This window comes from Drosophila arizonae, chromosome 2 (assembly GCF_054131065.1).
Source record: "Drosophila arizonae isolate 15081-1271.41 chromosome 2, UAZ_ARI_1.0, whole genome shotgun sequence".
Classification (NCBI taxonomy): Eukaryota; Metazoa; Arthropoda; class Insecta; order Diptera; family Drosophilidae; genus Drosophila; species Drosophila arizonae.
Window position 1 is genome coordinate 5,968,004 of NC_142922.1, and position 25,280 is coordinate 5,993,283.

At 40.5% G+C, this 25,280-nt stretch overlaps 8 protein-coding genes across 11 annotated transcripts; 4 read left to right on the forward strand and 4 right to left on the reverse strand.

The window, feature by feature from the left end:
• Window positions 1-27: 27 nt before the first annotated feature.
• Window positions 28-836, forward strand: mRpS24 (mitochondrial ribosomal protein S24). The gene is made up of 3 exons (XM_018000916.2): window positions 28-179; window positions 234-435; window positions 495-836. Exons 1-3 carry the CDS (start codon window positions 162-164, stop codon window positions 782-784), a joined length of 510 nt encoding a protein of 169 aa, XP_017856405.1. The 5' UTR covers window positions 28-161; the 3' UTR covers window positions 785-836.
• Window positions 437-1,957, reverse strand: TBC1d7 (TBC1 domain family member 7). Its single transcript, XM_018000913.2, has 4 exons — window positions 1,275-1,957; window positions 989-1,220; window positions 838-936; window positions 437-768 (listed from the first exon to the last, which is right to left on the reverse strand). The coding sequence occupies exons 1-3, from the start codon at window positions 1,838-1,840 to the stop codon at window positions 853-855; spliced, it is 882 nt and encodes a 293-aa protein (XP_017856402.1). The 5' UTR covers window positions 1,841-1,957; the 3' UTR covers window positions 437-768; window positions 838-852.
• Window positions 1,958-2,203: 246 nt separating this feature from the next.
• On the forward strand, window positions 2,204-9,029 carry Myo95E (Myosin 95E). Of its 2 annotated transcripts, XM_018005087.2 has the most exons (18): window positions 2,204-2,350; window positions 2,648-2,856; window positions 2,917-3,032; window positions 3,089-4,139; window positions 4,205-4,268; window positions 4,354-4,367; window positions 4,444-4,528; window positions 4,592-4,686; window positions 4,748-4,895; window positions 4,963-5,285; window positions 5,350-5,597; window positions 5,659-6,355; window positions 6,449-6,508; window positions 6,609-6,940; window positions 7,008-7,143; window positions 7,268-7,420; window positions 7,478-7,605; window positions 7,663-9,029. In XM_018005087.2, the coding sequence occupies exons 2-18, from the start codon at window positions 2,752-2,754 to the stop codon at window positions 7,784-7,786; spliced, it is 3,879 nt and encodes a 1,292-aa protein (XP_017860576.1). In that variant the 5' UTR covers window positions 2,204-2,350; window positions 2,648-2,751; the 3' UTR covers window positions 7,787-9,029. The 2 variants fall into 2 exon arrangements, with proteins under 2 accessions (XP_017860576.1, XP_089319057.1); XM_089462931.1 differs by lacking the exons at window positions 2,204-2,350; window positions 6,449-6,508 and having other exon boundaries at window positions 2,630-2,856.
• Window positions 8,906-11,681, reverse strand: LOC108612314 (luciferin 4-monooxygenase). Of its 2 annotated transcripts, none has more exons than XM_089462942.1 (4): window positions 11,567-11,681; window positions 10,292-10,968; window positions 10,048-10,207; window positions 8,906-9,985 (listed from the first exon to the last, which is right to left on the reverse strand). In XM_089462942.1, the coding sequence occupies exons 2-4, from the start codon at window positions 10,960-10,962 to the stop codon at window positions 9,182-9,184; spliced, it is 1,635 nt and encodes a 544-aa protein (XP_089319068.1). In that variant the 5' UTR covers window positions 10,963-10,968; window positions 11,567-11,681; the 3' UTR covers window positions 8,906-9,181. The 2 variants fall into 2 exon arrangements, with proteins under 2 accessions (XP_089319068.1, XP_017860685.1); XM_018005196.2 differs by lacking the exon at window positions 11,567-11,681 and adding an exon at window positions 11,356-11,557.
• A 75-nt stretch (window positions 11,682-11,756) lies between these two features.
• Window positions 11,757-13,446, forward strand: LOC108612359 (p38a MAP kinase). 2 transcript variants are annotated; one of them, XM_089462943.1, is made up of 3 exons: window positions 11,757-11,893; window positions 11,955-12,059; window positions 12,126-13,446. In XM_089462943.1, exons 2-3 carry the CDS (start codon window positions 11,993-11,995, stop codon window positions 13,235-13,237), a joined length of 1,179 nt encoding a protein of 392 aa, XP_089319069.1. In that variant the 5' UTR covers window positions 11,757-11,893; window positions 11,955-11,992; the 3' UTR covers window positions 13,238-13,446. The 2 variants fall into 2 exon arrangements, with proteins under 2 accessions (XP_089319069.1, XP_017860729.2); XM_018005240.2 differs by having other exon boundaries at window positions 11,965-12,059.
• A 342-nt stretch (window positions 13,447-13,788) lies between these two features.
• Slimp (Seryl-tRNA synthetase-like insect mitochondrial protein) lies at window positions 13,789-15,210 on the forward strand. The gene has a single exon (XM_018005229.2). It carries the CDS (start codon window positions 13,789-13,791, stop codon window positions 15,187-15,189), a length of 1,401 nt encoding a protein of 466 aa, XP_017860718.1. The 3' UTR covers window positions 15,190-15,210.
• Kal1 (anosmin-1 Kallmann syndrome 1) lies at window positions 15,179-21,538 on the reverse strand. Its single transcript, XM_018005218.2, has 7 exons — window positions 21,211-21,538; window positions 17,163-17,774; window positions 16,985-17,103; window positions 16,734-16,930; window positions 16,294-16,667; window positions 16,104-16,170; window positions 15,179-15,553 (listed from the first exon to the last, which is right to left on the reverse strand). The coding sequence occupies exons 2-7, from the start codon at window positions 17,735-17,737 to the stop codon at window positions 15,377-15,379; spliced, it is 1,509 nt and encodes a 502-aa protein (XP_017860707.1). The 5' UTR covers window positions 17,738-17,774; window positions 21,211-21,538; the 3' UTR covers window positions 15,179-15,376.
• Window positions 21,539-21,887: 349 nt separating this feature from the next.
• Window positions 21,888-25,252, reverse strand: Npc2f (Niemann-Pick type C-2f). The gene is made up of 4 exons (XM_018005354.2): window positions 24,873-25,252; window positions 23,167-23,274; window positions 22,189-22,358; window positions 21,888-22,105 (listed from the first exon to the last, which is right to left on the reverse strand). The coding sequence occupies exons 1-4, from the start codon at window positions 25,015-25,017 to the stop codon at window positions 22,019-22,021; spliced, it is 510 nt and encodes a 169-aa protein (XP_017860843.1). The 5' UTR covers window positions 25,018-25,252; the 3' UTR covers window positions 21,888-22,018.
• Between the last annotated feature and the right edge of the window lie 28 nt (window positions 25,253-25,280).

Genomic DNA, 25,280 nt, shown 5'->3' on the forward strand with positions numbered 1-25,280 from the left:
TAATAGCAAGAAGAAAGATATTCGTAAAAAATTGTTTATCCCTTTGCAATATATTTTAGTATTTTGCTTAGGTTCCATCACTAGCTAGCTTCTATTACGTCACGCATAACAGCTGAGTCTGCTCAGCTGGTACTCATAGTTCGAGTTTGCCGTAAAAAGTTATGAATTTTTTAAAAAAGGTAAATAAAACTATTAGTAATAAAACGTATTATTTATTTGTTTAATTTTTGTAGGTAACAACGCAGATGCTGCCAATGGCTGAAGCCCATCTCAGTCTTGGCAATAATTCAGCCCTACATACTAGCGCGGTTTGCTGTCGCGTGCAGTCTGGACGTTATCGCATAACCGTGAAACGAGACAGGCCGCTCACCTACGAAATGGCTAATCCGCCGCATTTTATTGGACACCGCAAGTCATGGAATTCATGGAACACATGTAAGTTAATGTATTTACGTTTATTCAATTGTATATAATGTAAAAATATTTTTGTTTAGCTACTTTGAAGGATGCCTTGCGTCCATCACAAACAGCCATTGAGGATGTGTTCATTCGAAAATTTATAACTGGAACATGGCATGCTCTTGTATGCTCGGAAATTATTATTAAGCGACAACACAATATGATACGCATTGCTGCTATAATACGTCAGGCTATCAACGCACGCAAGATGTACTTCCTCATTGGTTATACGGAGGAGCTTCTGTCTTATTGGATGCAATGCCCTGTCACACTCGAGTTTCAGACGGTGGCCGATAAGAAGGACGTGGTCTTCAAATACATTTAGTTCATACACTTTTTTACTTGTTGCGCCAATACATTAATACTACTAATACATACATTTTGCAGTCTTACTCAATGAACGTATTCAACTTCACTATTATTACTATGCCAAGATTTAATGGCTTTGTTTACAATGACCCCATCCTGATCTTTTATCTAAAATAAAAAAGATCATAAGCATATAAATTATTAGAAGTCGGAAGCATACCATTTCGACCAACACTTTTAGTTCCTCTTGAGATCTCAGATCACATATAAAAGATCTTATGTCTTTCATAAGCTCTATAAAAAGGAATACGACTATCTTCTTGGCGCCTCCACACACCTTATCCCATATTTTGACTAAGACCGTTTCACATATTACGCCGGCAAAGCAAGTTGTGTACCAATCGTCTAACAGCTTCGAATTGACGTCAAAGAGTGCCAGCTTTTCTAAACCACTGCAATCAAAATGAAGTAATTAATAGCAATAGTAATTTTTACAGAGGACATACTAAAATAATGCATTGTCTTCGCGCTTTAGCAGGACTTGTGTCAATTCCTTAAGTTTGCCGCATTCCTTCTTCAGTTCACGTGTGTACTGGTAAAACCCCTTGGCAATCCAGTATGTTTCCATTTCATCGTCGAATATTTCAAGTAGTGTGCGTGCAATTTCAATAAAATGATTGTCATCTGGCTGACTCCCAGCTCGCACATTGCTATGCAGCAGGCGATTGTTCTCCAGTAGCCACATTTTGTATAGAACCAGATGTCTGGATTTATCCACATCTACGAAACGCATTACAGTCACCGCGCGTAGTAGATCCTCATACACTTGGCGGCGTTGCTTCCGAACATATTCGGTGTTGCTTTTATGAAGTGGCATTATTCCCATTATCAGACTCCATAGCAGACTCCGCTGCTGTGCTGGAACCGTAAAAGTATATACGAAGTGCTTTAGCTTTGCGGGATTGCGAATATCATCCTGTAGCAGTTTATCAAGTGACTTTTTCTCTTCGACACTAAAGCAGCCCACTTTCTCATAATAACTAGACCTAAAATTGCGCTCATCTGTAGTCATCTTTAGTATATATATTATGGAAGATATTATTACTTTCTGCTGCTTTACTTGGAATGGGACAACAAAAGTTGAGCAGTAACAACTACGACCTAAATTACTCTCAATAATATCGAAATACTGTATTTTTTGTATCAATCTCTGGTCCCACTTTATCAGCAGTTTCGAAAGGCGGCAAAATGAATGAAATAATACATTCGAGATGTTTCATTTAATTTACAACTAAAATATAGAATTATTTGTATTTGAAATTTAATTTATTTTGTTTTTTAATTTAATAGAATATTTGTCGCCTATTGTTGCGAGCTAGTTGTGATTGCAACTGTAACGTTTAGTGCCAATGTTAAGCGTATATCATATGTTATGTTAACTCTAATTGCGCTCACAGCTCTCACATTTCTTTACCGTTACGTGGTGTTTTGCATTACGTGTCTGAATTTGCCATTACGTAGGTACGTAAGTACCGTTGTGCATTGCATTTCGCTACAAAATGCCCAAATATTGTGTGAAAAGGTAAACAAAGTTAATGAAGTGATAGACTATTCGAAATAAAAGCTTTTTAATGTGGTGAAATTTAGCCATGCAACATAAGAAATACTTACATTGATAATAACAGAAGATAATCAATTCAAAAAGCCTATGTGAATGTATTACACACTGTTGCTGCCTTTGCTGAGGCTGAAAATTAAAATCAATAATTCAATCAGAAAATCAAAACACGAATTTGACCAAATGCATACACAGCGCTTATGATAATTTATGCAAATATGCCACATTTGTAATGTTTCTCTCTTGTCTTTACCTTTGCAGTTGCAGTTGATAAATTCAAATGTTTTGTTTTGCATTTGCATTTGTTGTTGTTGCCGTTGTTGTTGTTACTGCCGTACACGTTGTTAGGGCTTGGACAGGGCAAAATGGAACAGGAGATTGGTACCTGGGACTCAGTTCTGCTAGAAAACCTGTCCGAGGACAGCTTCATAAGCAACATACATCAGCGTTACAAGCGCGATCATATATATGTAAGTAATCTAATCGATTTCGAAGGTCTAAATTATGCTAAATTGTTGCTTGCTTTCCAGACCTACATTGGAACTTCTGTTGTGGCTTTAAATCCATATCATCACATATCTGAGCATTCTTTGGAAAATATTCGCAACTATGGCAATAAAGGCATTTTTCAGTTGCCACCACACATGTGAGTGCTTTATGGCTTATTACGTTCTCCTTTATAATAAGGATAAAATTTGACAGATATGGGCTCACCAATTTGGCTTATCAGTCTCTTAAGGATCAGAGCGAGGACCAGTGCGTGTTGCTCACTGGTGAAGGAGGCGCTGGCAAAACGGAGACTTTTAAAATGATTGTCAATTTTCTAACACACATACAGGACCGAGGGGTGTGCTCTGGAACTCCTAATGCACTTCGTAAACAGTCCTCGACTAGCTCAACGAGCGGAATGGTTATGCATGCTCATAGGCGTGCTTCCAGCAGTTGTTCTGGTACCGCCAATTTTATCATTTGTAAAAACAGTGCAGCTTCAGCTCCAAGTCAAGGCAGCGCGTGCAACTCCCGACGCCAGTCACCTTCACCGGGGCCAGGTCCGTCACAGCGTTCACGGACGCGTGCGGAGAGTATCGAACGTCAAGCCAGACGTAATATGCGTGAAAAAATCGTTGATTTTGATTTTTCGCATCACAAGAGCTCAGAAAATATAAGCACGCTGCTGGAATCAGCCGCTGCACATGCTCATTTGCATCCAACGAAATCATGCTTTAAGCACCAACAAACTCAAGTAAGCACCTGCACTGCCACTTATGGGCCAACGGCCACAACGCCCTCGAAAACGGGCTCATCCAGCACATCACCTAAGTATTTGCATGGCGGCTGTCGTCAGTGTGGCCACAGCAAATGCACCCGCGCTCAGAGCTTGGAGAAAGATGAACGTGAAGCCGCTCTTATATTGCTGCGGGGCAGCAATAATCGTCTTTCCACCGCCCACCAACTGCAGCAACCACAGCGCGGTAGCTGCTCGAATCTGGTACGACAGCATTCAACCGAAAGCCAATCGGAGCGACAGATGTCCATGGGCTCCACGCAACGTATATCGCTGTACGATGCTCACAAGCTAAGTAAAGTTCTCGGGAGTAACACTGTCTCGCCCACGCCCTCTGCTAGCTCCTCGCTGCATCGACGCCACAAGTCACCTAATCAGCGGCTGCGTGAGTGCGTCACCTGCGCGGATGTCTTCCTTGAGGCCATGGGCAATGCCTGCACACTGAAGAATAACAACTCAAGTAGATATGTGAGTTGCTGTTATTCCATTTAATGTCGATGTTGATGCTGATATCTATTATTTCATGCTTTTAGGGTAAACTTTTTGATATTGAAATCGACTTCAAGGGTGATCCTATGGGCGTTCACATAACTCACTGTAAGTAATAATAATTAGACTTGTTCCCTTAACCATATTTGTATATATTTGTTATATTATTGATTCTATGTCTAACTCAAAAAAGATATGCTGGAAAAGGTTTGAATTGCTTGACATATAAATAATTATTTTTTCGATAGACTTTATTAATATTTAATTTACTTTCTTTACACAGACACGCATCACGGATACTATCGTTGGCGAGCGCAATTTTCACATTTTCTATCAATTGCTATTAGGTGCTGATCTTCAACTGCTGAGTACGTTTATTTGTAGGGAAACGTCTTGATTTGTGATTTAATTAACAATTATTTATCCTACAGAATCTCTAAAGCTCTTTCGTAATGTGGAGAAATATGAGTTGCTCCGAAATACGAGTGCCATGGAAGAGGATCGTGCCAATTTTCATTACACTAAGGTTAGTGAAAAGTCTAATATCTATAAGAGAATGCTGATAACAAGGAATTTGTATCTTACAGCGCTCTCTGGATGTTCTCGGCTTGAGCTGTGATGAGATTAACTCAATTTTTCGAGTTATTGCGGTTGTCTTAAAGTTGGGCAACTTTATTTTTGTGCCAGTAACGAATATAGATGGCACCGAAGGCTGTCAGGTTTCAAATGTCTACGGTACGTTTCATCATCACGATGATATAAACAAATATGTGATGTTTCATAATACTGTTGGGATTTGCAGAGGTTCAAGAGACGGCGCAGCTGCTCAATTTGGAAGCTCAAATATTAATCAATTGTCTGACGAGAGCGAACAGCACGAGCAGTACACAGGAGGATGTGGGTTGTGAAATGGACGCCAGACAGGCAGCCAGCAATCGCAATACACTTTGTCGTACGCTCTACAGTCGTCTATTTACTTGGCTGGTGAATAAAATTAATGAAACGTTGAAGTCTACGCAGCGAGAAAAGAATCTCGCTTTGTTAGATTTTTATGGTTTCGAAGTTTTGGATCATAACTCTTTTGAGCAATTTGCTATTAACTACAGTGCCGAGAAAATACATCAGGCAAGATATATAGTCACAGCATTGAGATAATCTGATTAACTTATTTTTTTCCATTTTTGAATAGAACTTTGTTTTTAATGTGCTACGCTTCGAACAGGAACTGTATATACGTGAGGGTTTGGAATGGTCACGCATCGATTATTTTGACAACGAGTCCATATGTGAGCTAATTGATAAGCCCAGCTATGGCATCCTTAGTTTAATCAACGAATCACATCTAAATAACAACGAGGCGCTGCTGCTGCGTATACAGCAATGTTGCGCAGGGCATCCCAATTTTATGACAAGTGGCAGCAATTCCATGTGCTTTCAGTGAGTCTGTTTATGAAATAATAGAGCTTAATTGAAATATATTTATCTGGTCTATTTACAGAATTCGCCACTTTGCTAACGTTGTTAACTATTCCATTCATCGTTTTTTGGAGAAAAATTCAGATATGCTGCCAAAGTATATAAGCGCTGGCTTTTACCAGAGCCAACTACCGTTAGTGCAAAGTCTATTCCCGGAGGGCAATCCCCGTCGACAGACTAGCAAAAAGCCAACCACGCTTAGCACCAATATACGCACGCAGCTCCAAACGTTGTTGGCCATCGTGAAGCATCGTCGTGCCCATTATGTGTTCTGCATTAAGCCCAACGAGTGCAAGCAGTCCCATCACTTTGATTTGGCCTTAGTGCAGCATCAAGTGCGCTACATGTCGCTTATGCCGCTCGTGCATTTGTGCCGCACTGGACACTGTTTCCATTTGCCGCATGTCAAATTCTTTCAACGCTATAAGCTGCTCAATAGTTTGACTTGGCCGCACTATCACGGTGGCAGCCAAGTAGAGGGCATTGCTCTGATCATAAGAAATTTGCCGTTGCCCTCGGCCGAGTTTACGCTCGGCACCAAAAATGTGTTCGTGCGCAGTCCGCGCACTGTCTACGAGCTGGAACAGTTTCGTCGACTCCGGATCTCCGAGCTGGCCGTGCTCATACAGAAGATGTTTCGTATGTATCATGCCAGAAAGAATTATAGGCGCATGCGACACAGCCAAGTGGTCATCTCGAGTGCCTGGCGCACGTGGCGTGTAAGTACTGGCTGCACTGCTTCATTTGCATGCCTAACTATTATTTGTGTACATATTTATATAAAGTTTGTTGTTATTTTTATATTTACATAGGAGTGCCGTTTTGGCATTCCCTTCACGGGCCGTAGGCATTTGTGGAGTTTATATCGCGTTGTAAGCATTGCATGTTCTTATTCCCACTCTCATACCCTATAACCTAGTAAAATACTTATGGTAAATGAATACTAATAGCCACTTTAATTGATTATGGCAGGCCCGTGAGGAGTATCGTACTTTGAAGTACAAGCGCCAAGTAAAGTGGGCCGTCGATGTGATTGCGCGAAACTATCACCAGTGGAAGATTCGACAATATTTGCTCACCATTCCGCTGCGCCTGCCACCCAACACATTGAGTCCACTCTCGTCAGAGTGGCCAACGGCTCCTGGCTTCCTGTCAGATGCTTCCCGTCTGCTGCGAGCCATCTATCATCGCTGGAAATGCTATATATATCGCAATTCGTTCGATCAGACGGCACGCAATCGCATGAGAGAAAAGGTTACAGCCAGCATTATTTTTAAGGATCGCAAGGCTTCCTATGCGCGTAGGTCTGTTTAATGGTGCTCCCTAAATGTTGAACTTCTTTACTCATGAAAATATATATATGGCTTTCAGTGTGGGTCATCCTTTTGTGGGCGACTATGTGCGACTGCGGCACAATCAACAATGGAAAAAGATATGTGCTGAAACCAATGATCAGTATGTGGTGTTTGCCGATATCATAAACAAGATAGCGCGCTCCAGTGGCAAGGTATGTTCCTGAATTCTAACTCAATGAATATGAGTAAGTACGATATCTGAAACGCCTCAGTAGATTAGAGGCTTTCTTGATTATTTATTTATACAGATATAAATAACTCCATATCCGTTTTCAGTTTGTACCGATATTGCTGGTGCTGTCCACGTCATCGCTGCTCTTGCTCGACCAGCGAACTCTGCAAATCAAGTACAGAGTCCCTGCCTCGGAGATTTATCGTATGTCTCTAAGCCCTTATCTGGATGATATTGCTGTGTTTCACGTGAAAGCGGTAGATTTAAATGAGATTTGTTTTTAATTTGCCTAATTAAATTACTTTATTGTACAGTCTGAGTTTGGCCGGAAGAAAGGCGATTTTGTGTTCCAAACAGGCCATGTTATTGAAATAGTTACCAAAATGTTTCTGGTCATACAAAATGCGACGGGCAAGCCCCCAGAGATACACATAAGCACAGAGTAAGCACTTAACGTATTTTCTATACCATTAATTTCATTTATTTTATTTGGTTTTAGATTTGAAGCGAATTTCGGTCAACAAACGGTTATCTTCTCATTCAAATACGGCGGCTTATCCGATTTGGCACAAGGGCCGCCAAAAGTCACGCGCAAGGCAAATCGTATGGAAATCATTGTATGATGATGAAGACTTTGGCATGATCAGAGGTTCCGGTCAGTTAGGAACTCAAGTTTTAAACAAATATTTTTTTCCAAACAATACTTTTTGAAGTCTCTTGACTTGGTCCCAGGGACCAAAAATCAATTTTAGCAATATTTACATACACTCAAATCCACACACTGCATACATACATACCCACACACACACACACTGACTCAAATATAATATAATTTTGCTCACAACTGACAATCAGTCTCATGAATTCGATGTCAAAATTGTGCCAAAATGAGGGGAAAAAAAAAAGAACAAGAGAAGCAGTTTTAGCTAATTTTAAACAGCACCATTTCTTTGATATATTTAAGTACTAACTAACGAAATGAACAACTGAATTTATTTAACTAATTTCTCAAACTAGGTTTAATTGTAAGTCAAGCACCAAGTCGATTAACATTGCAACAAACAACTACGTTAGGAACGTGGCACAGAGAAGCGTTAGACATTTTACACAAAATACGATACTTACAATATTTCCGTTATAGAAACCAAGGCATTTCTCTTACATTTAAGGTTTCATACACAATAATTAGTGAACTAATGCTAGAGAACTCAGAGAAGCATATATAGCTCTATATACCAAACACAATATAAATCTGCGCCTCAAAAACTAGTGAAAGAGATGGGAGAATAATAATATTAAAAAACAAAAAAAAAGAAAAAAACCGAAAACTTTCCCAGATTGTTAATTAGGAAAACTATTTACAAGTCAGAACATGTAGTTAAATATTTAAAAAATATATATACATACATATACATATATAATGGATAATACATTTACACAAATCGAGCCATTGGAGAGAGGGAATCCGAAACAATATGAAACCAATTGAAAAAAAAAAAAAAAAAAAAAATTATACGAATGTTTGTTATAAGAGTTGATCGTACTTACATATATAATGATATAGTATATATGTATGTAGTTGTTTATATAAGTAACTTGTTATTGATAGCTCAGACAGACTTCAAATGTAATTAACGTGTGGCTATATAGTTGAATTTCATAAATTGCATGATCACATTACAGCAAACCGATAAATGTGTGTATATTACCGACTAATTAGTAGGTAGTAACACGATTCCGAATATGTGTGTATGTATGGAAATAGTTTTTATTTAGATTTAAATCGAATACAAAACTTTAAAAAAGCCAAATACAGACAAGTATAAATATAAATATATACATACATATATATATTTAAAACCACAATCCAAGAACTGTGTATTTTTAGAGCGATACAGTTAAAGTTTGGAATTATAATAGCAAATCGTACATATAGAGAACCCTTTCACTGTATAAAATTATTTTCCTAGCCTCACATACGATTAGTTTGCTGAGAGTGATTCTATGCATCGTGAGGCTTACAATTTGGATTTTTGTTTCTTAAGCATATCGCGTAGGATGCGACGCAATATTTTGCCACTGGGATTTTTGGGTATCTCGTCCACAAAAACTACGCCGCCCCGCAGACGTTTTGCAGGCGAGGCACGTTCGTTCACAAAATTGATCACATCTTCCTCGGTGAGTTGGGTATTCGCCTGTTTGACCACAAATGCCATTGGGAGTTCGCCAGCCTCTTCATCCGGTTTGCCAATGACAGCAGCATCCTTGATTTTCTCATTGGTTAGTAGCAGCGCTTCTATTTCTGCCGGCGGCACCTGGAAGCCCTTATATTTGATAAGCTCCTTAATGCGATCCACAATAAAGAACTCGAGTGAATCGTCAAAATAGCCAATATCACCAGTGTGTAACCAGCCGTCCCGAATGGCGCTCTGTGTGGACTTGCTGTCACCAATGTAGCCCTTCATAATGCCATCACCCTTGAAACAAAGCTCGCCACGTTCGTTCGGTCCCATTATTTTACCAGTGTCCGGATCAACGACCTTGGCATAGATGCCAGCCTTGAGTACGCCAACGCTACCAGGCTTGCAATAGTCATCGGTCTGTACCAGGACACTCAGCGTCGACTCGCTCAGTCCGTACCCCTGACGAATGAATGGCACACCAATTCGCTCCTTGATCTGATCTTCGGTTTCACGGCTGAGCGGGGCAGCGCCACAAAGTAAAACCATTAGCGAGGACAGATCGTACTTATCTACAATCGGATGCTTGGCTAAGAAGACCATCAGTGGTGGCACCATAAACGCCATCATGACACGGTATTTCTGCAAGGATTAAAGCTGGATTATAGACTGTTTTTTCTCAATATTGACAGTCGAATAGCTACCTCAATGGCGGAGAGGAACAGATTTTCTTCGAATTTGGGCAAATATACTAGTCGAGTGCCCATCGTAGCCGTTGTGATTAGCGTCAGGCAGCCAAAAGCATGGAACCACGGAATGACAGTGAGTAGAGTGATCTCGTTGAATGGTATCATAGTTGGCTGACTGTAAACAAAGCCGATAAGATCAATTTTATTATTATTATTATTTTTGTTTAATAAAGATAGGTTTTAAAATCAATATACTTACATTTGAGAGTCGATCGTGGCCAATAGATTAAACTGTGTCAACTGAACGCCTTTGGGCAGACCAGTGGTGCCCGAGGAGCATACAATTAATGCCACATCCTCGGTTTTGTTTGCCGCAGGTGAAGTGAATTCTGGTTTCGTCTTATACTTGTCACTGTTCATCAAATCCGTGAAGGAATATACCTTTGGATGATTTGTGGAAGAGCCGCTCAGTGCAATAATTGCTTTAACAAATTTATTCTGTTTGGCCACCTTTGCGATGCGGTCAACGGTGATCTTTGAGGCGAATATGATCTTTGGATGCGACAAATTTATGGCATGGTCAACCTCACGTTCTGAGTAGGTGACATTTAATGGCGCAACAGTCGCACCCACAGCAAACCCAGCAAACATGGCTATAGCAAAATTCACGCTATTCTCACTGGACAACCCAACGACATCGTTGTGCTTTATGCCGAGTTTCTGGAGGATTTGTGCCAATCTTACAATCGAATCATACAAAAACTTTCCGGTATATTCAGTGCCGCTGACAGCATCAATCATAACCGTTTGATTGCCAAAACTTTTATATCTATCCATTATTAGCTGCCCCAAGGAGCGATACTCCTGGGCCTCCCGGACGGGTATTGGGCCTCCATAAACGATATTGCCGGGCAACAATGTTGAAGTCATTATGAACTGCAAAAAAAAAAAAAAAAAGAAAAACATGCAATTATTATTTATTTAGGCAAGGGTGGTTTACTTATTACAGCAACCCCTTGAATAAATTTTCTTAAATTTTGTATTTTTTTCCTTATGATAATACACTTTGAACTTGCTTAATCTTATCGAAGATTGAAAGTTACTAAAAAAAATTTGCTTAAGTTTATAGATTTGTAAACTTTGCTATCTTCGGAAAGCACTGTGCATGAATTTCAGATTAAAAGCAGCTCCAAAGGTCAATGTTTGCCCCCTGAAAAGTGTTTTGATTGGCATCCGATTTTTAGCTGTTTTGCTTTCTCTAATGATACTTTCCATCATTGGTGTATGAAATATAAACATATAAAAATAAATTGTATTTCTTACTTAAAAGATTTTTCTAGTTATAACTTGAAGAGAGAATTGGCACGCTCCGTCCCAGTGCGGCTTCTATAACCAACTGTTCTTGAGGCAAAAAGCACAATCCTAATAATTCAGCTTTTACGCCGAGATTAGCTTTTGATAAGTGTAGGGTAATACGCCTAGGCACTTTTCGTATCGTGGTTCCTGTTTTTAATTTAATTATTTATAGACATACATAGAGTGTATTTGAACCATGGATAAACCCATAAAAGAAATATTATAGTTGAGCGAAAGAGCGAGCTGAGAGCCGTTTCATGTAATTTTTAGGCATGCTTACACTGAGATCAGCTGTTTTCATTTTATGTGCCTTGGCAACGCTAGAACAAACTTATCGATGTATCGATTGACTTAATTTCTATTGTTTTGTATAATTAAAAACGAACGAGACAACAACGACTATGCTGGCCGCTATTTTGTTTTTAGCTACCGGCTTCTGACCTTTATATGAAGTACATACAGTTTTGAAAACATCCATCCTTATTGGTATAACTTTGATAACATGGTAAATAAACTTCTATTAAGTTGATTTACATATATGCACATCAGATAACAGACAGATGTAGCGCATTACAGATTCGGCCCAGACTTTGAATTTGTGGGGATGAGTGTATCGCCGCCCATGAATTGCTCACAATATGCATTCAGTGTTTGGAACCCCGCTGTTCGAGGTGATTTTTCTCTACTGCTGACTAAAAAGTCGAGATAAGCCTAATCAGTTTTATATTTCACTATAGACATTGTTAAAATGAGTGCCCGCAAAACGCAAAAGTTTTACAAGTTGGATATAAATCGTACAGAATGGGAAGTTCCAGAAATATATCAGCAGCTGCATCCAGTGGGCTCTGGTGCATATGGACAAGTATGCAAGGCTAGAATTCGTGGTACCAACACAGATGTCGCCATTAAGAAGTTATCTCGTCCCTTCCAATCAACGGTGCACGCCAAGCGGACATATCGGGAACTAATGCTATTGAAGCATATGGATCATGAAAATGTTATCGGCCTATTGGACATTTTTCATCCGCATCCACCTGAAGCAACTTTAGAAGAATTTCAGAACGTTTACCTGGTAACTCACCTGATGGGTGCGGACCTGAACAACATTATAAAAATGCAGAACCTATCCGATGATCATGTGCAGTTCCTGGTATATCAAATACTACGTGGCCTGAAGTATATACACAGCGCTGGCGTTATTCATCGGGATCTGAAGCCGTGCAATATTGCTGTAAACGAGGACTGCGAGCTTCGTATTCTTGATTTTGGGCTGGCGAGACCAACTGAGTTCGAAATGACGGGTTATGTGGCCACTCGCTGGTATCGCGCTCCTGAAATTATGCTCAACTGGATGCATTACAGTCAAACTGTCGACATTTGGTCAGTGGGATGTATCATGGCTGAGCTCATCACGCGACGCACACTTTTCCCAGGCACAGACCACATACATCAGCTCAATTTGATCATGGAAATGTTGGGCACACCGCCTGACGATTTTATGCGGAAGATCTCATCTGACAACGCCCGAAACTATATTAATTCACTGCCGCCAACGAAACGAAAGGACTTTAAGGTTGTTTTTAAGAATGCCAATCCTTTGGCTATTGATTTGCTCGAGAAGATGTTGGAACTGGATGCGGATAAACGCATAACAGCCGAGCAGGCGCTCGCTCATCCATACTTACAGAAGTATGCAGACCCAGGTGATGAACAAACTGCGCCTTTGTACGATCAAAGCTTTGAAGAAAAAGACTTTTCATTAGAAAAATGGAAGGAGCTTATTTACAAAGAAGTCATGAATTTTAAACCTCCAGCTTCATTTGCCGCAAATCTGGAAAGTAATGACTGATATCTGTTAATGCAACACTAACTGCAAAGTATTAGCCACAGACATGGGCTGCATTAATGTGCCTTAAATCCAGCAAAGAATTTGCTCATGAAGTACCTTATGTCATTTACTAATGTGTGATTCATTTAAATATTTGTTAACATTTATATTTTACCCACTGTTATTACTTACAAAACGTGTTTATTAAATGTTGTGTTTTATATTCTAAAGACACTTATATATTATTCCTTATTTTTCATGTATTTCAGTTTTCTTGGTATGCATTAAGACGCACGTAAAAACGTTAACATATTACATATTTGTTTTCCGCAAATTTAAATATACCTTCAAAAATGACTGCTAGGTGGCGCGACCATTGCTAATGTATAACAGTTACTCCTAAACTGTAAGAAAACATATAACATATTTCAGTTTGCCGTTTAACAGCCAGCATACACTTAACAGAATATCAACTTATTTACATAGAGAAACAGCTGCGCCGAACTGTCAAAGTAAAACCACAGCTGATAAAGGTTTAATTCTTCTTTTTAATAACAAAACATAACTTTCATATGTTAAAACTACGTAACATAGTAGGACAATGCTTCGTTCTGAAGCGACACATCTCAGCTCTCTACATAACTGGTGATAAGGCAAACGAAAACTATGTAACCTTGCAACCATTTCTGGATTTTACCGGCACATTTCGCGACAAAGTGACTTTACAGCAGAGCATTGATAGCCGTGGCTTGAACATCAATCTGGAATCTGTGCTCGCCAAATATGCGACATACCAGTCGCATCATGAGCAACTGCAACGGCTGGAGGATGAACGTGAAAAAATTACCAAGGAGCTAAAATTGCTTACGAAATCGGGCGGAACATCGGAGTTGCTGGACAAGCTACGAGCGCGTGGCAAAGAGTTGCGCAACGAAGTGAAATCGTTAAAGCAAACACTATATCCGATCGAAGATGATTTTATCCATGACTACCTGCATCTGCCCAATGTCTTGCATGCTCATTGTCCACAAACAGATGAGGAAAAGCTCATTTATAGGCATAAACCACCCCCAACCACTACACCGGTGGCTATGCACTTGGACCGCAAGGATCTTATACATTTCTTGGACAATAATCGCTACTACATGATGGAGCAAGCGGCTCATTTCGATGTAGACGCTATGCAGGCGATGGTACGCTACTTTGTAACGCACGGCGATTTCATACAGACCTGCAATCCCGACTTTGTGCGCTGTGTACTGCTGGAGGCCAATGCAACACCCCTGAGCCAATACCATCTTGTGCGTGAGGAACATTTGTTGAACAAACTAAATACGGCCTATCTAACAGGCGGTGGCGCATTCGAAAGTTTTCTCGGCACCGTGACCAAGCTGAGCGTGTATCCCTCAGTACTGCCGCTGCGGTATGTCGCCTGCGGGCGCAGCTATAACCGCGAGGAAGGTCTGGTCAATGGACCCACACCAAGCCTATACACAGCCACACAAACGAACGCGGTGCAGAGTTTTGTGGCAACCCAAACAGCTGATGAAGCTGATGCAGAACTGGAACAGGTGCTCAACATGGCGATCAATTTTTACAAAGCACTCGATGTGCCCTTTCGCATTGTGTACGTTCCAGCAGGCAGCCTAACGCCTTCCGAGAGTTTGAGAGCCAGCATAGAGGTTTATGCACCATCTCTCAAGCGCTACGTTTGCGTCGGACGGATCAGCAACTATGGAGACTATGTGTCCAAGCGGATTCTCTTCAGCACGCGTCGGGAGAAGCACTATGAGTTCTTACATCTGGTGGGTGGCCCTGTGTTGTACACCACAAGGCTTATAGCGGCACTCATTGAGCTGGGCATCAAGCTGGAAGCTAATAAATTGCCCGGCGCTTTGCATCTCGGGCCCAGCATGCAAGCGATGGACCAACATCAGCGAGACTTACAAGAATTCAAAGATCTTTTTAAATAAATATGATTCCTCCACGTGAAACATTCAATGTTATTTTGCACACTTAGCGTTAACAATAAGTAAAAAAGTTAAGTCGGTACATACAATTATTTACAAGCTAGTTTAATCTCATTGTTCTGTAAGATGTCACAAACCCAACCAGATCTACGATCGTCTAGCTGTCTAGGTTGTTTTGACTCCGCATCACTTAGTCGCCGCATTTGATTTGCATTTTGGGAAAGCGATTTCGAAAGCTTTCGCACTTGGGCGTTGTAAATGTAAATGGATGTCCATTGTCCTCCAGTACGGAATTTGGACTTGGCCGCAACGCTTTCAGCACGTACGTTGTATTGAATTTCAATTTGCTAAACTCCTGTGAATCCTTCTGCAATGAAGCAAATATTTGGGGATTTTTAGTTATATGTAAAAGGCATGGATGGGACCTCTATGGCATTACCATAGCTCATTTATGTGTGGTAAATCGAATAATATTTATATACACATGTACATATATATTTACATATATATTTCTAAATATCAAATTTTCTTTCTAATTCAGAATTTTTTATTTGCAAATATCAAGTTTTCTTTCTAGAAACATGCTGTTCGTAAAATCTACATATTTCGTAACATTTTCGATTCGCTAATTTCTTGGTGTAGCGCTTTCTAATGCCTATTCCCTAGGAAAGTACGTCACTGACACATGCTAATGGGTTTGCTGCAGCGATCGAGCCACGTACATGGCGCCCTGTTCGAAAACGTGTCTCACGTGTCAAACGGCAATGCAACTAAAACCTCAACGGCAACCGAAATCCAATTGACCAAAAATGACAAGTGATTTGTGTGTGTTTGTTTCGCAATGATTGGACCGGCACGAACCTAGCTCGTGGCAAAGACTCCACCTCCTACACCACCATGCCCTGCATTGTACTTACTTTGACGCGGATCGCGCTGAACTCTCGCTGTTCGCAGTTCGTTTCTTGGGGGCACAGCTCGTATACCCTGAAATCAAATATATATACATATTTTAGCGAATTGTTTATAAACAATCAAAATAACATGAATAACATGTGTACAATGCGGCGCGAATGAGAGCTGGAGCCAAAGGGGGTCTCTGACACTTACTTCTCCTTGTATGGCTGAAATCCCAAAATTTGCACAATCATGCCAAATTTCCGGTTCAAACGGAAACGTACTTCATAGGAGGTGCGGCCCTCATTATTGTTTATCGCTGGCATAGAGCTGGTCTCCACTGTGGGACTATGACTGAGGCTGTGGCTGTGGCTGGGGCTGGCGCTGGGATGGTACTTGTGCCTGCTGTGGTGTGTGCTGCAGTCAAGTGGTGCGGCATACTCCAGTTCATGCATCGGCAACGTTGTATTGTGCAGCAGTGACTTTTTCTCCGATTTCAGACGCTGCGATCCGCTTATGGACATCGCCTGCACTTGTATGTAGTAGGAGGAGTTGGGCTGCAGTTTCTTAATCTCGAACTGATGCGTCTGCAAGTCAATTCGATTGCGAGTGTATAAATCAGATAGATGAATTGGAAACTCTAATCGACTTACGTCCTTGACATAGGCTTCGTGTGTTATGAGTGAGCCCTCCTTGCTGCTTACATATAGGGACCAGATAATTTTATACTTCTCCACGGGCAGATTCGATCTGGACGGACACCAAACGAGCTTGACACTCATATAGCGTCGTCCGTCGTACTGCTGGGAAGTGATCTTCATAGCGGCGGGCGCCTTGGGCGGCTTGGGGTCTGAAATGTGCATAACTTAGGCCAATTACATAACGAATAGAAACTCGAACTTACTGCTGGGCAGGGTGAAGGCATGTGAGGGCTGGGAGTAGCCGCGGAATCCGAATGCATTCACCGCTGCCACACGCACCTGATACCAGCGACCCGGTCGTATATTGAAGAAGATTTCCATGCTATGGAGAAGGGCATTGCGTTTATGTGGCTTCGATATGACCATGGAGTGAGTACCTACAATTTGCTGCGACCGTCCGTTGTCTCCAGTATCTTTTCGACCTGCTGCGACTGCCACATGCCCATCTTGCGTGGCGTAAAGACGCGTCCGATGTGCGATCGGACCTCCACATGGAAGTAATAGGGCAGCAGCGACGACTCAATGGTCAGCTCCACCTTGTGGCTGCGTGGCAGCTTGTAGCGCAAGATCTTCGGTATGGGCGGCAGCTGGCTGGAGTTGCGCACGCCCACTGGCTCTGTGCAGATGGGGCCGCAAGCGGATGCACAGCACTTGTGCACCTCGATGCAGTCGTTGTCGTAGGCACAATTATCCAAGCATAGCAGTCGCGCATGCCGCGCGAGCAGCGAGCTGCTGGGGCAGCTGCCAGCTCTGGGTGCACGCCACAGCTCCAATTTACACTGATCAAGACATCGCTGCGTTTTAGTGCTATTCTCGCAGCGGGCCAGGCACTGCAGCTCCATGATCTTCTCCTTGATGTCGGTGCTGTCGCGATGTTGCCGTTGATACATGGATATGGTTGCATTCGAGGCACGGCTGCCCAGCAGTGCCAGCGCCAGCGTCAACATGATCAGCATCTTGATCTTTAGGGTGGCTCGAGCACTTGATGCCAATCTGCGATAAATGTTTGCCACATATACACTATCTCTTTTTCTGTCGATCTCTCTCTCTATCTCTCTCTCTCTCGCTCTATCTCTCTCTCTTTCGCTCTGTTCATATTTCTTGGTTAAACTTAACGCATTCCGTGCATTCATAATTAACAGCATTTATGTATGTTGATTATGCTGAAGGATCGGACGAACCGGTTTATTCCATTTTGCCTGACCAACTAACTAATCATTCTTTGCATTTGCGCCCCGCTAGCCATCGTCCCAACTCCATCCAAGGTGGAAGCAATGAAAATGCAAAAATACATAAATGTATCTCAAGCTCTTGACAGGACTTCAAAGCGCGCATCACGGTGCGTGCCATGAACGCAACGGACAGACAGACAAACTGCGAGATTTTTTTTTGCTTTTTTTTCAAAATTCCCCACTACTGACTGCAATGATACCCTAGAGAAATTAAATCAATTCTTAATATAAATCATATGCATTTTTATCTTAGCCGAATAATACAAGATCATAGAAGAGGTTTAGTGAATAAAAAATGATACTTTCGATATATTAAATACATAATTAGAAATTACGTTATCTCTACTTTGAATGTAAAGTTGGGAAATGTAAACAAAATTTAAGCACGTCTCAATATATATATGTATATAAATATATATGAACAAGAAACGGTATTTATTTGCTCTATTTATTTAATCCACATTAAATATAGAATGGATCCCATTTGAAGTATTTTAAGGGTTTCTTCTATTTCGGCTAATATACTCGTAACATCATAATCAGAGACATCGAGTTCATATAAGGAACTCACTTGCCAGTGATGTCTTAAGATATTACTTAAATTACAGCTAAAAGCTGTCATTCCTGGTACTTGAGAGATCATTGGTCCGTCTAAACGACATTCCTAAGCGATCTGCCAATTGCTCGGAATTGGCAGCTTAGACAACCTTTTTCAATTGGCATGCAGCCTGTGATCCACATAGGGTATTTAGCACGCAAATGGGAAACTAATGTTTTATGGTGCCCCATCTTCGAGTGCGTGCGTGTGTGTGTGTGTGTGTCCGAATGTGTGTGTGCGTTGTTGCGTGTGAATGTGCAGCAAAGCAAAATAAAACCATGAAAACTGTGGCTACGATGAATGTGCGCATGCAAGTGGATGTCACCAGATTCGCAAGCAGACTCACACGCACACACACACACACACACACAGTGCACACACTGTAGCCACCATATAGCCGGGCGGAGATCTCATCACAGAAGCCCAGTCAGCCAACCAGCCAGCCAGCAGATGCCGCACATGCCAAGACGATACAGATACAGACACTCTGGGAGCAGCATCAACAAACTATGGGAGAAGGAAGAGCACCGCAGAGAGGTAGAGCGGGCGGCGCGCGGGGCGAGAACACAGCCACTATTGAGGGACATTAAGCGACAAATGAATGTGCGACGATCGGCGCGGCGGCACCAAAAACAAAAAAGCAACAACAACAGCAGCAACAACAACCACATTGCTGATGACAACAAGATGAAATGCACCAAGTTCCGCGGAACGCAAAATTTTGCAACAAAATTGGGCAGTAAAGCCGGCAAAAGCAGCTCTGTCATATGGAATGGACTGCACTGATGAGGCTAGTCGATGTTCCCAGCCAGGATGGCTGCCTGGTTGGCTGCTTGGCTGACTGGCTGACTGGATGTCTGGTCTGCTGCTGCGTAGTGGCAATTAATTGCTTTTAACGATTCAAAAACTCAAAATTATCTTTTTATGCTGCACACACACACACACACACAGACACATACACTCACACACATGTATTAATATATGTACATATATACATATATATGTATAGCAGCGATCTAAAAGATCCGGATCGATTTCGTTGACGTTGCTGTTGTTGTTGCTGCTGCTGCTGCTGCTATGATAAATCGTTGGTGGTAGTTGCCTCTGTTGTAGCTTTTGTTATGTGCCCCCGGGCTCAGCGTCTGCGTTCTCCAGAGTTTAGCACAATAGCTGCGCCAAAGGCTGCAACTGCAACAGCGACTGAGAGCACTGCCACTGGCGACAATGGCCAGCCAGCGAAGCATCAACAGCAGTATGTAATATGATGCAAATCGTTTAACACTTTGACCAACAACAGCAGCAACAACAACAGCAACAACATCGCATTGTGCTGCTGCTCAAGTGCAGCGGCAGCCGCACATAAAAAGTGTTTACGTTTAAGTAAACGCAAGGAAAGCAAAGTAAGCTGCCAAGCGGGGAGGCTGGACTCAGATTTATGGCCCATCATGACGAGCTGATACTCTACAATGCAAAATTTGTGATTAATTGGGTTTATATTAAATACATGAAAATAACAAATATTGTCTTATCGAAAATGTGTGAAAAAAAAAATAATAATGGTGAATTTAAAAAATATATCATAGCATGATTTTTTTTTTTATAAAGAAGAAAGAAAATGTTTGGATGTAGTCTGGGAAAAAAGTACATACATAAAATGTTTATTACAATTTGCAATTTGTGAAACACTTAAACTTGGAATGCAGTCAAAGGCCTTTATGGTTAAAACAACTATATCCACATTTTTTGCAATCAAGCTAAAAAATTGAATCTTTGACACAAATTAATTTCGTGATTTACTATTTGTTTTATATTTAAATGATCTATCAGCTAAAAACAAACTTAACTGCAAATGTAAAGCAATTATATATTCAATAAATTAATTCCCATAGAGTAATTAATTATGAGTATTAGATATAGATTTACAACTTTCAGGGTTGAGCTTAAAATTTGCGATAAATTGCGACACTTGAGAGCGTTAAATTTATGAATAATAATAAAGAGATCAGTTTAAGCTGTCGATTTTTGTTTTATTTTTCAACATGCGCCAATTTGTCATTGGACACTCAGAGGGATTCATTTGCCATTTATGGGTCTTTAACACTCAGCTGAGCATGTGCACAGGCGAGCGAGCGAACGGGTGGAACAAGAGGTTTCGAATTCTAGTCGCTAATTTTGCAGTTGTTCACAAAGTTCAGGTTCGAGGCATTGGATACAATGGGATATGACAATGGGTGCCGCATTACTTCCGTTGCAAAGAGTATGACGGCGTAGACTTTGCCATAGACGGCAGGCAGTACAGAGCTGATGGACATGAAGCGCTCACAAGTAAGTGTTGCCTGCCATGGCCATTGCCTGTGTGGCGTTGCATGTCACCATGGCATCCCCATCTTTAGCTACCCCAGCTACCCGCCGCCCCGGTCCGGCCCACTTACACACTTACCCCCACCGATTGCCGCAATTAGCACGAAGGCAATCTCATTTTACGCCGACCAAATTGCGCAAATGGCAAGCAAACGAGCAGAGCGGAGCATACCAGAGCGGAGCAGAGCGGCGCAGAGCACATCAGAGCAGTGTGTATTGCTTTTGTTTTTGTACTTACACTTGAGGCACAATAAGTGAAATGATTCTGGCAACCACCAGAAACCACGAGCTCAACTGGCGCACTTGCTCCAACACCACCACCCAGAACGCCAACAATCTGGCAACACCCCGAAAACACACAATGCGCAGGGCTTTTTGCCTATGAGCGATCGATCGTCTCTTGTGCGTTATTAGTTAATGAAGCTTCGATTTAATCTTTTCGGTTTTCCGTTTAATGTTGCTGCGACTACAACTGCAACTTCGACTATGTCAACTCCTTAATTAGAATTTTTGTGCTCACACGACCGTCGCGCTGCACCCACAAAGACTGACTGACACACTGAGCTAACAGCCAATTGCAATGCATCTGGATGCTGAACGGCCGAACGTGCTTCGTGTGCGCTCGGTTACTGAGTAGCGGCTCGTTCACGCTCGTCGCCGCTCGTTCGTTGCCGTCGGCTCTCACGGCGTTCGCTCATGCTCCAATTGTGTCGTCGCTTCTTCGTTTAGCCGCTGGCAGCGCAGCGCTGTTCGGTGCCAAAAACAAAAGATCGCAATATTTATGTTTCTGCTCAGCTCCTACTTCTTCCTGCAGTACTCATTCATGCAAAGTATCATTAAAGGACGCATGTGTGCGTGTGAGTGAAGCTGTGTGTCTGTGTGTAGTTCTTCTTGGTGCCCCACTAATGATTGCTATTGTTTTTGCATGCACCAATTATTTTATTATATTTTACACAAGTATCATAAATATGTATGTACATCTGCATTGCACAAACACACAGATATACGCTATATCTATGCCTATGTGTGTGTGTGAGCGTATGTTGTTATACTGTAATCACAACGGGGACCTCAAAACAAATGAGATTTTTATTGTTTTCATCTTTAGCCTCCCATAGCATACTGCCCCGCATCTGTAAGCAAATTACAAGACGGAATAAAGTCAATTAAGATTCTTGGATTATAATCCAATCAAATTAATTATTATCACACATACCACGGGTAATGTGGGATTAACGAAGATATTGGCCCAATAGCTTTTGCTCTCATTTACATTCAATATGCAGTTGTGATCGCCATCGCAAGGATCTGGAGATATGGCCGCCTCGGTCTTCAAGTAGGTGAAAACCCAACGCACCTCGTGCTTCAAGAACGAAACGCCATTACCTGCAATTTGAGCGCGATTAGATTCCAATTTAATGAAATTCAAATTCTATACTATAAATGTTCGATCTGTAGCTCTGATTAGTGATATCAATTTATAACAGTTTCTTAATTAGTTCACTTCAATTGATCTTAAATTTTTACAGAAAGATTGCTAATACTAACAGTATTCCCATTTTTTTTACGCAAATACAAATTTACTTGGCACTTCAAATTTTAAATTATAGATCGCAATAGAAGAAATTTGCAAAACAAAAAGAAACATGATTGTGCTGAATAATCAAAACACAGGTAAGGTTCATTTCTATTCTATTCTATTTATACAATCGAGATCAATAATATCGCTAGCGCCGATTGCATTAAGAACTTTCCTAGCTACATGGCAGTCAAGTGCTTCTATATGTACATTTATACTCTATAAGTAGGGTATTACTTATCTTTGGTAACACACACTCACACATTCACATACATACATATGAACAAGTAGTACTACGTATATACCATAAATGATGTCGTATAATGCAAAATTACTGGGTATTATTTTGATTTACACACCCGTTTGATCAATTATTTTTATGGCACATTATCGCCGGCTACGATAGTCTTCTTCTTCTTCGACAATTCACACGATTCAATTCCCCCCATTCATTGTCGATTGTGCACTCCCCCGACTCTTCCGTATGTACATATAAAATACATACGTATTGTTGTCGCCCTCGCCTAGCCGGCTCTGTTTCCGACTACTTCGAGCTTAGTGAGAGCGCATTGGAGACCTTAAATGCATGATCCCCCGTTATCAGCATATATTTACCATTATCATCGAAGAGCACCGTAACCTTAACCGTGGAATTGCGAGTCATAGAACAGGGCACCTTTGAGCAGCTTTCAATGTTCAGGTAGTTCACATTATACAGAGAGCCTGAAATACCATCAGATTAAATAAATAAATAGGTAAATAGAATATAATATATACATAGCTATCTATGCATGACAGTTGACTGAATATGGAAGATTCTTTCAGCGTTTTGCAAAGGAAATTTTCAACGAATTTTATGAAAATCACTCTGATGTAAAGCTTTATTTTTGACATATTGTCGATTGTGTTAATTAATATTATATGTATATATTACCATGACGTTAGGACATGGCTCATTCGAAATAATCGTTGATGAATACATAATTGTGCCTCCCTTTCGGCTGCTATCATAAATGCAGGGCATTGTTAATGGGTTCATCGACCTTATTTGTTACAGCATACAAATATAATTTTAAACAACGCTTTTGTCTATTATTATTTTACTTATTTTACTTCGGAAAGAAATGTAAATTTTTATGCATATTTTTTATATATGTATATTGCTGTTGTAAACAATGTATTTTAATACTAGTTATCTGGAAACTTAATGCCATGGCTTTACTCGTAATCTATTGAATGACCAGGTAAAAACTTTGCATTTGAATTCATTCCAGTGCATAATATGTAATACTTGTTCATAGTTCAACTACATTTAGTACATGGTAAAAAAGTGGATTAAGATAATGCATTTTTTGATTTGATACGTCCCATATAGTTTATATATATATGTGTATCTGTAGAGTAGATTCTGCTGCTCAGCTTGATACCAGAGACTGACCTATTGACTACTCTCTTAAACGACAATAGGAACTAAGGCGGATGTGGGACAAACCAGTGTAATATAGAATTTAGCATAGAAGCTAATTAAGTTTCTTATATTATGTTTGGTCATTATACGTGGGCTAAATAAAAGCATGAGGCAATATTCATTGCAACGGATTTAATTTGCTGTTACTTAGTCTACCACAACAAATTGATTAGTTTATTAAGAATTTCGATTAATAATTAAATAATAGGAAAAAAACGCTAAACCGGTTCAGATTACTTTTTTTTCTATTGTGAATGGGAAACTTTGTTAATAAAAAATTTGACACTGATTAATGTCATAGTATTTTTTTGGTAAATATATCAGTGTAAATAAATATAAGTATGTATGTGTTGATAGGGTCTTAATTTAGTGACCGGAAAATTGGCAAACGAAGCAGTTTTATTATCAAAGATCTCATTAGCTGATTATTTACTACATTTATCAATTTCGAAATGTTTTTGTATACGTAAATCAGAATTAAATGAGTAATCTGAATTATACATATATGCTAGATAGAGAGGTAAATATAAGCATTATATGGCATAATATATATGATACATATGATACTTTAAAAAAGGTTTAGTCTAGTTATATACACATACATATGTACACATTGTTTTATGTACATTTATATATATATATATTTAATAAATCCCAGTTTAAATAATAGAAATTTATATTATTGAAATTGAAATCATTCAAGTTAAGGCAAGGGTAAAAGGCATAAATTCTATAAAATAAATACAGCTTAGATTTCAGCACGAACATCATCAGCTTATAGAGACACTCTATCATTTATAGAGTTCCTGGAACCGGCCTAGTCCATGTCACTAAAGATTATCGAAGTACTCACCGCAATCCTCGAAGGGCAACGAGCGCAACGATAGTATCTTCTTATATACATTTTCTGGATTGACTTTTATGACACTAGCGATCGATTCGTTAATAACCAAAAAAGCCCAAAGTATTTTCAGGTAGTAAACAAAAAAGCCGCGCATGGCTTAATCGATTGTGGTACAAGATCGTTTTGATTAGAATATATGGCACACTGTTTGACTGGCTCCGCAAATTGATTAAGACAATAACAAAGGCTCACGATAATGCTGCGGTAGTTTAATCAGACACGCGACAGGCAACGCCTCGTATGTATACTCCAAGTGTGATACGTTTAGCTACACTGCTAGCAGGTGACTGATTTAACTGACTGTCGAAGCAATGTTAGCCATCGACTGGCGCCAATCGGTAGCTTTTTTATCTGCAA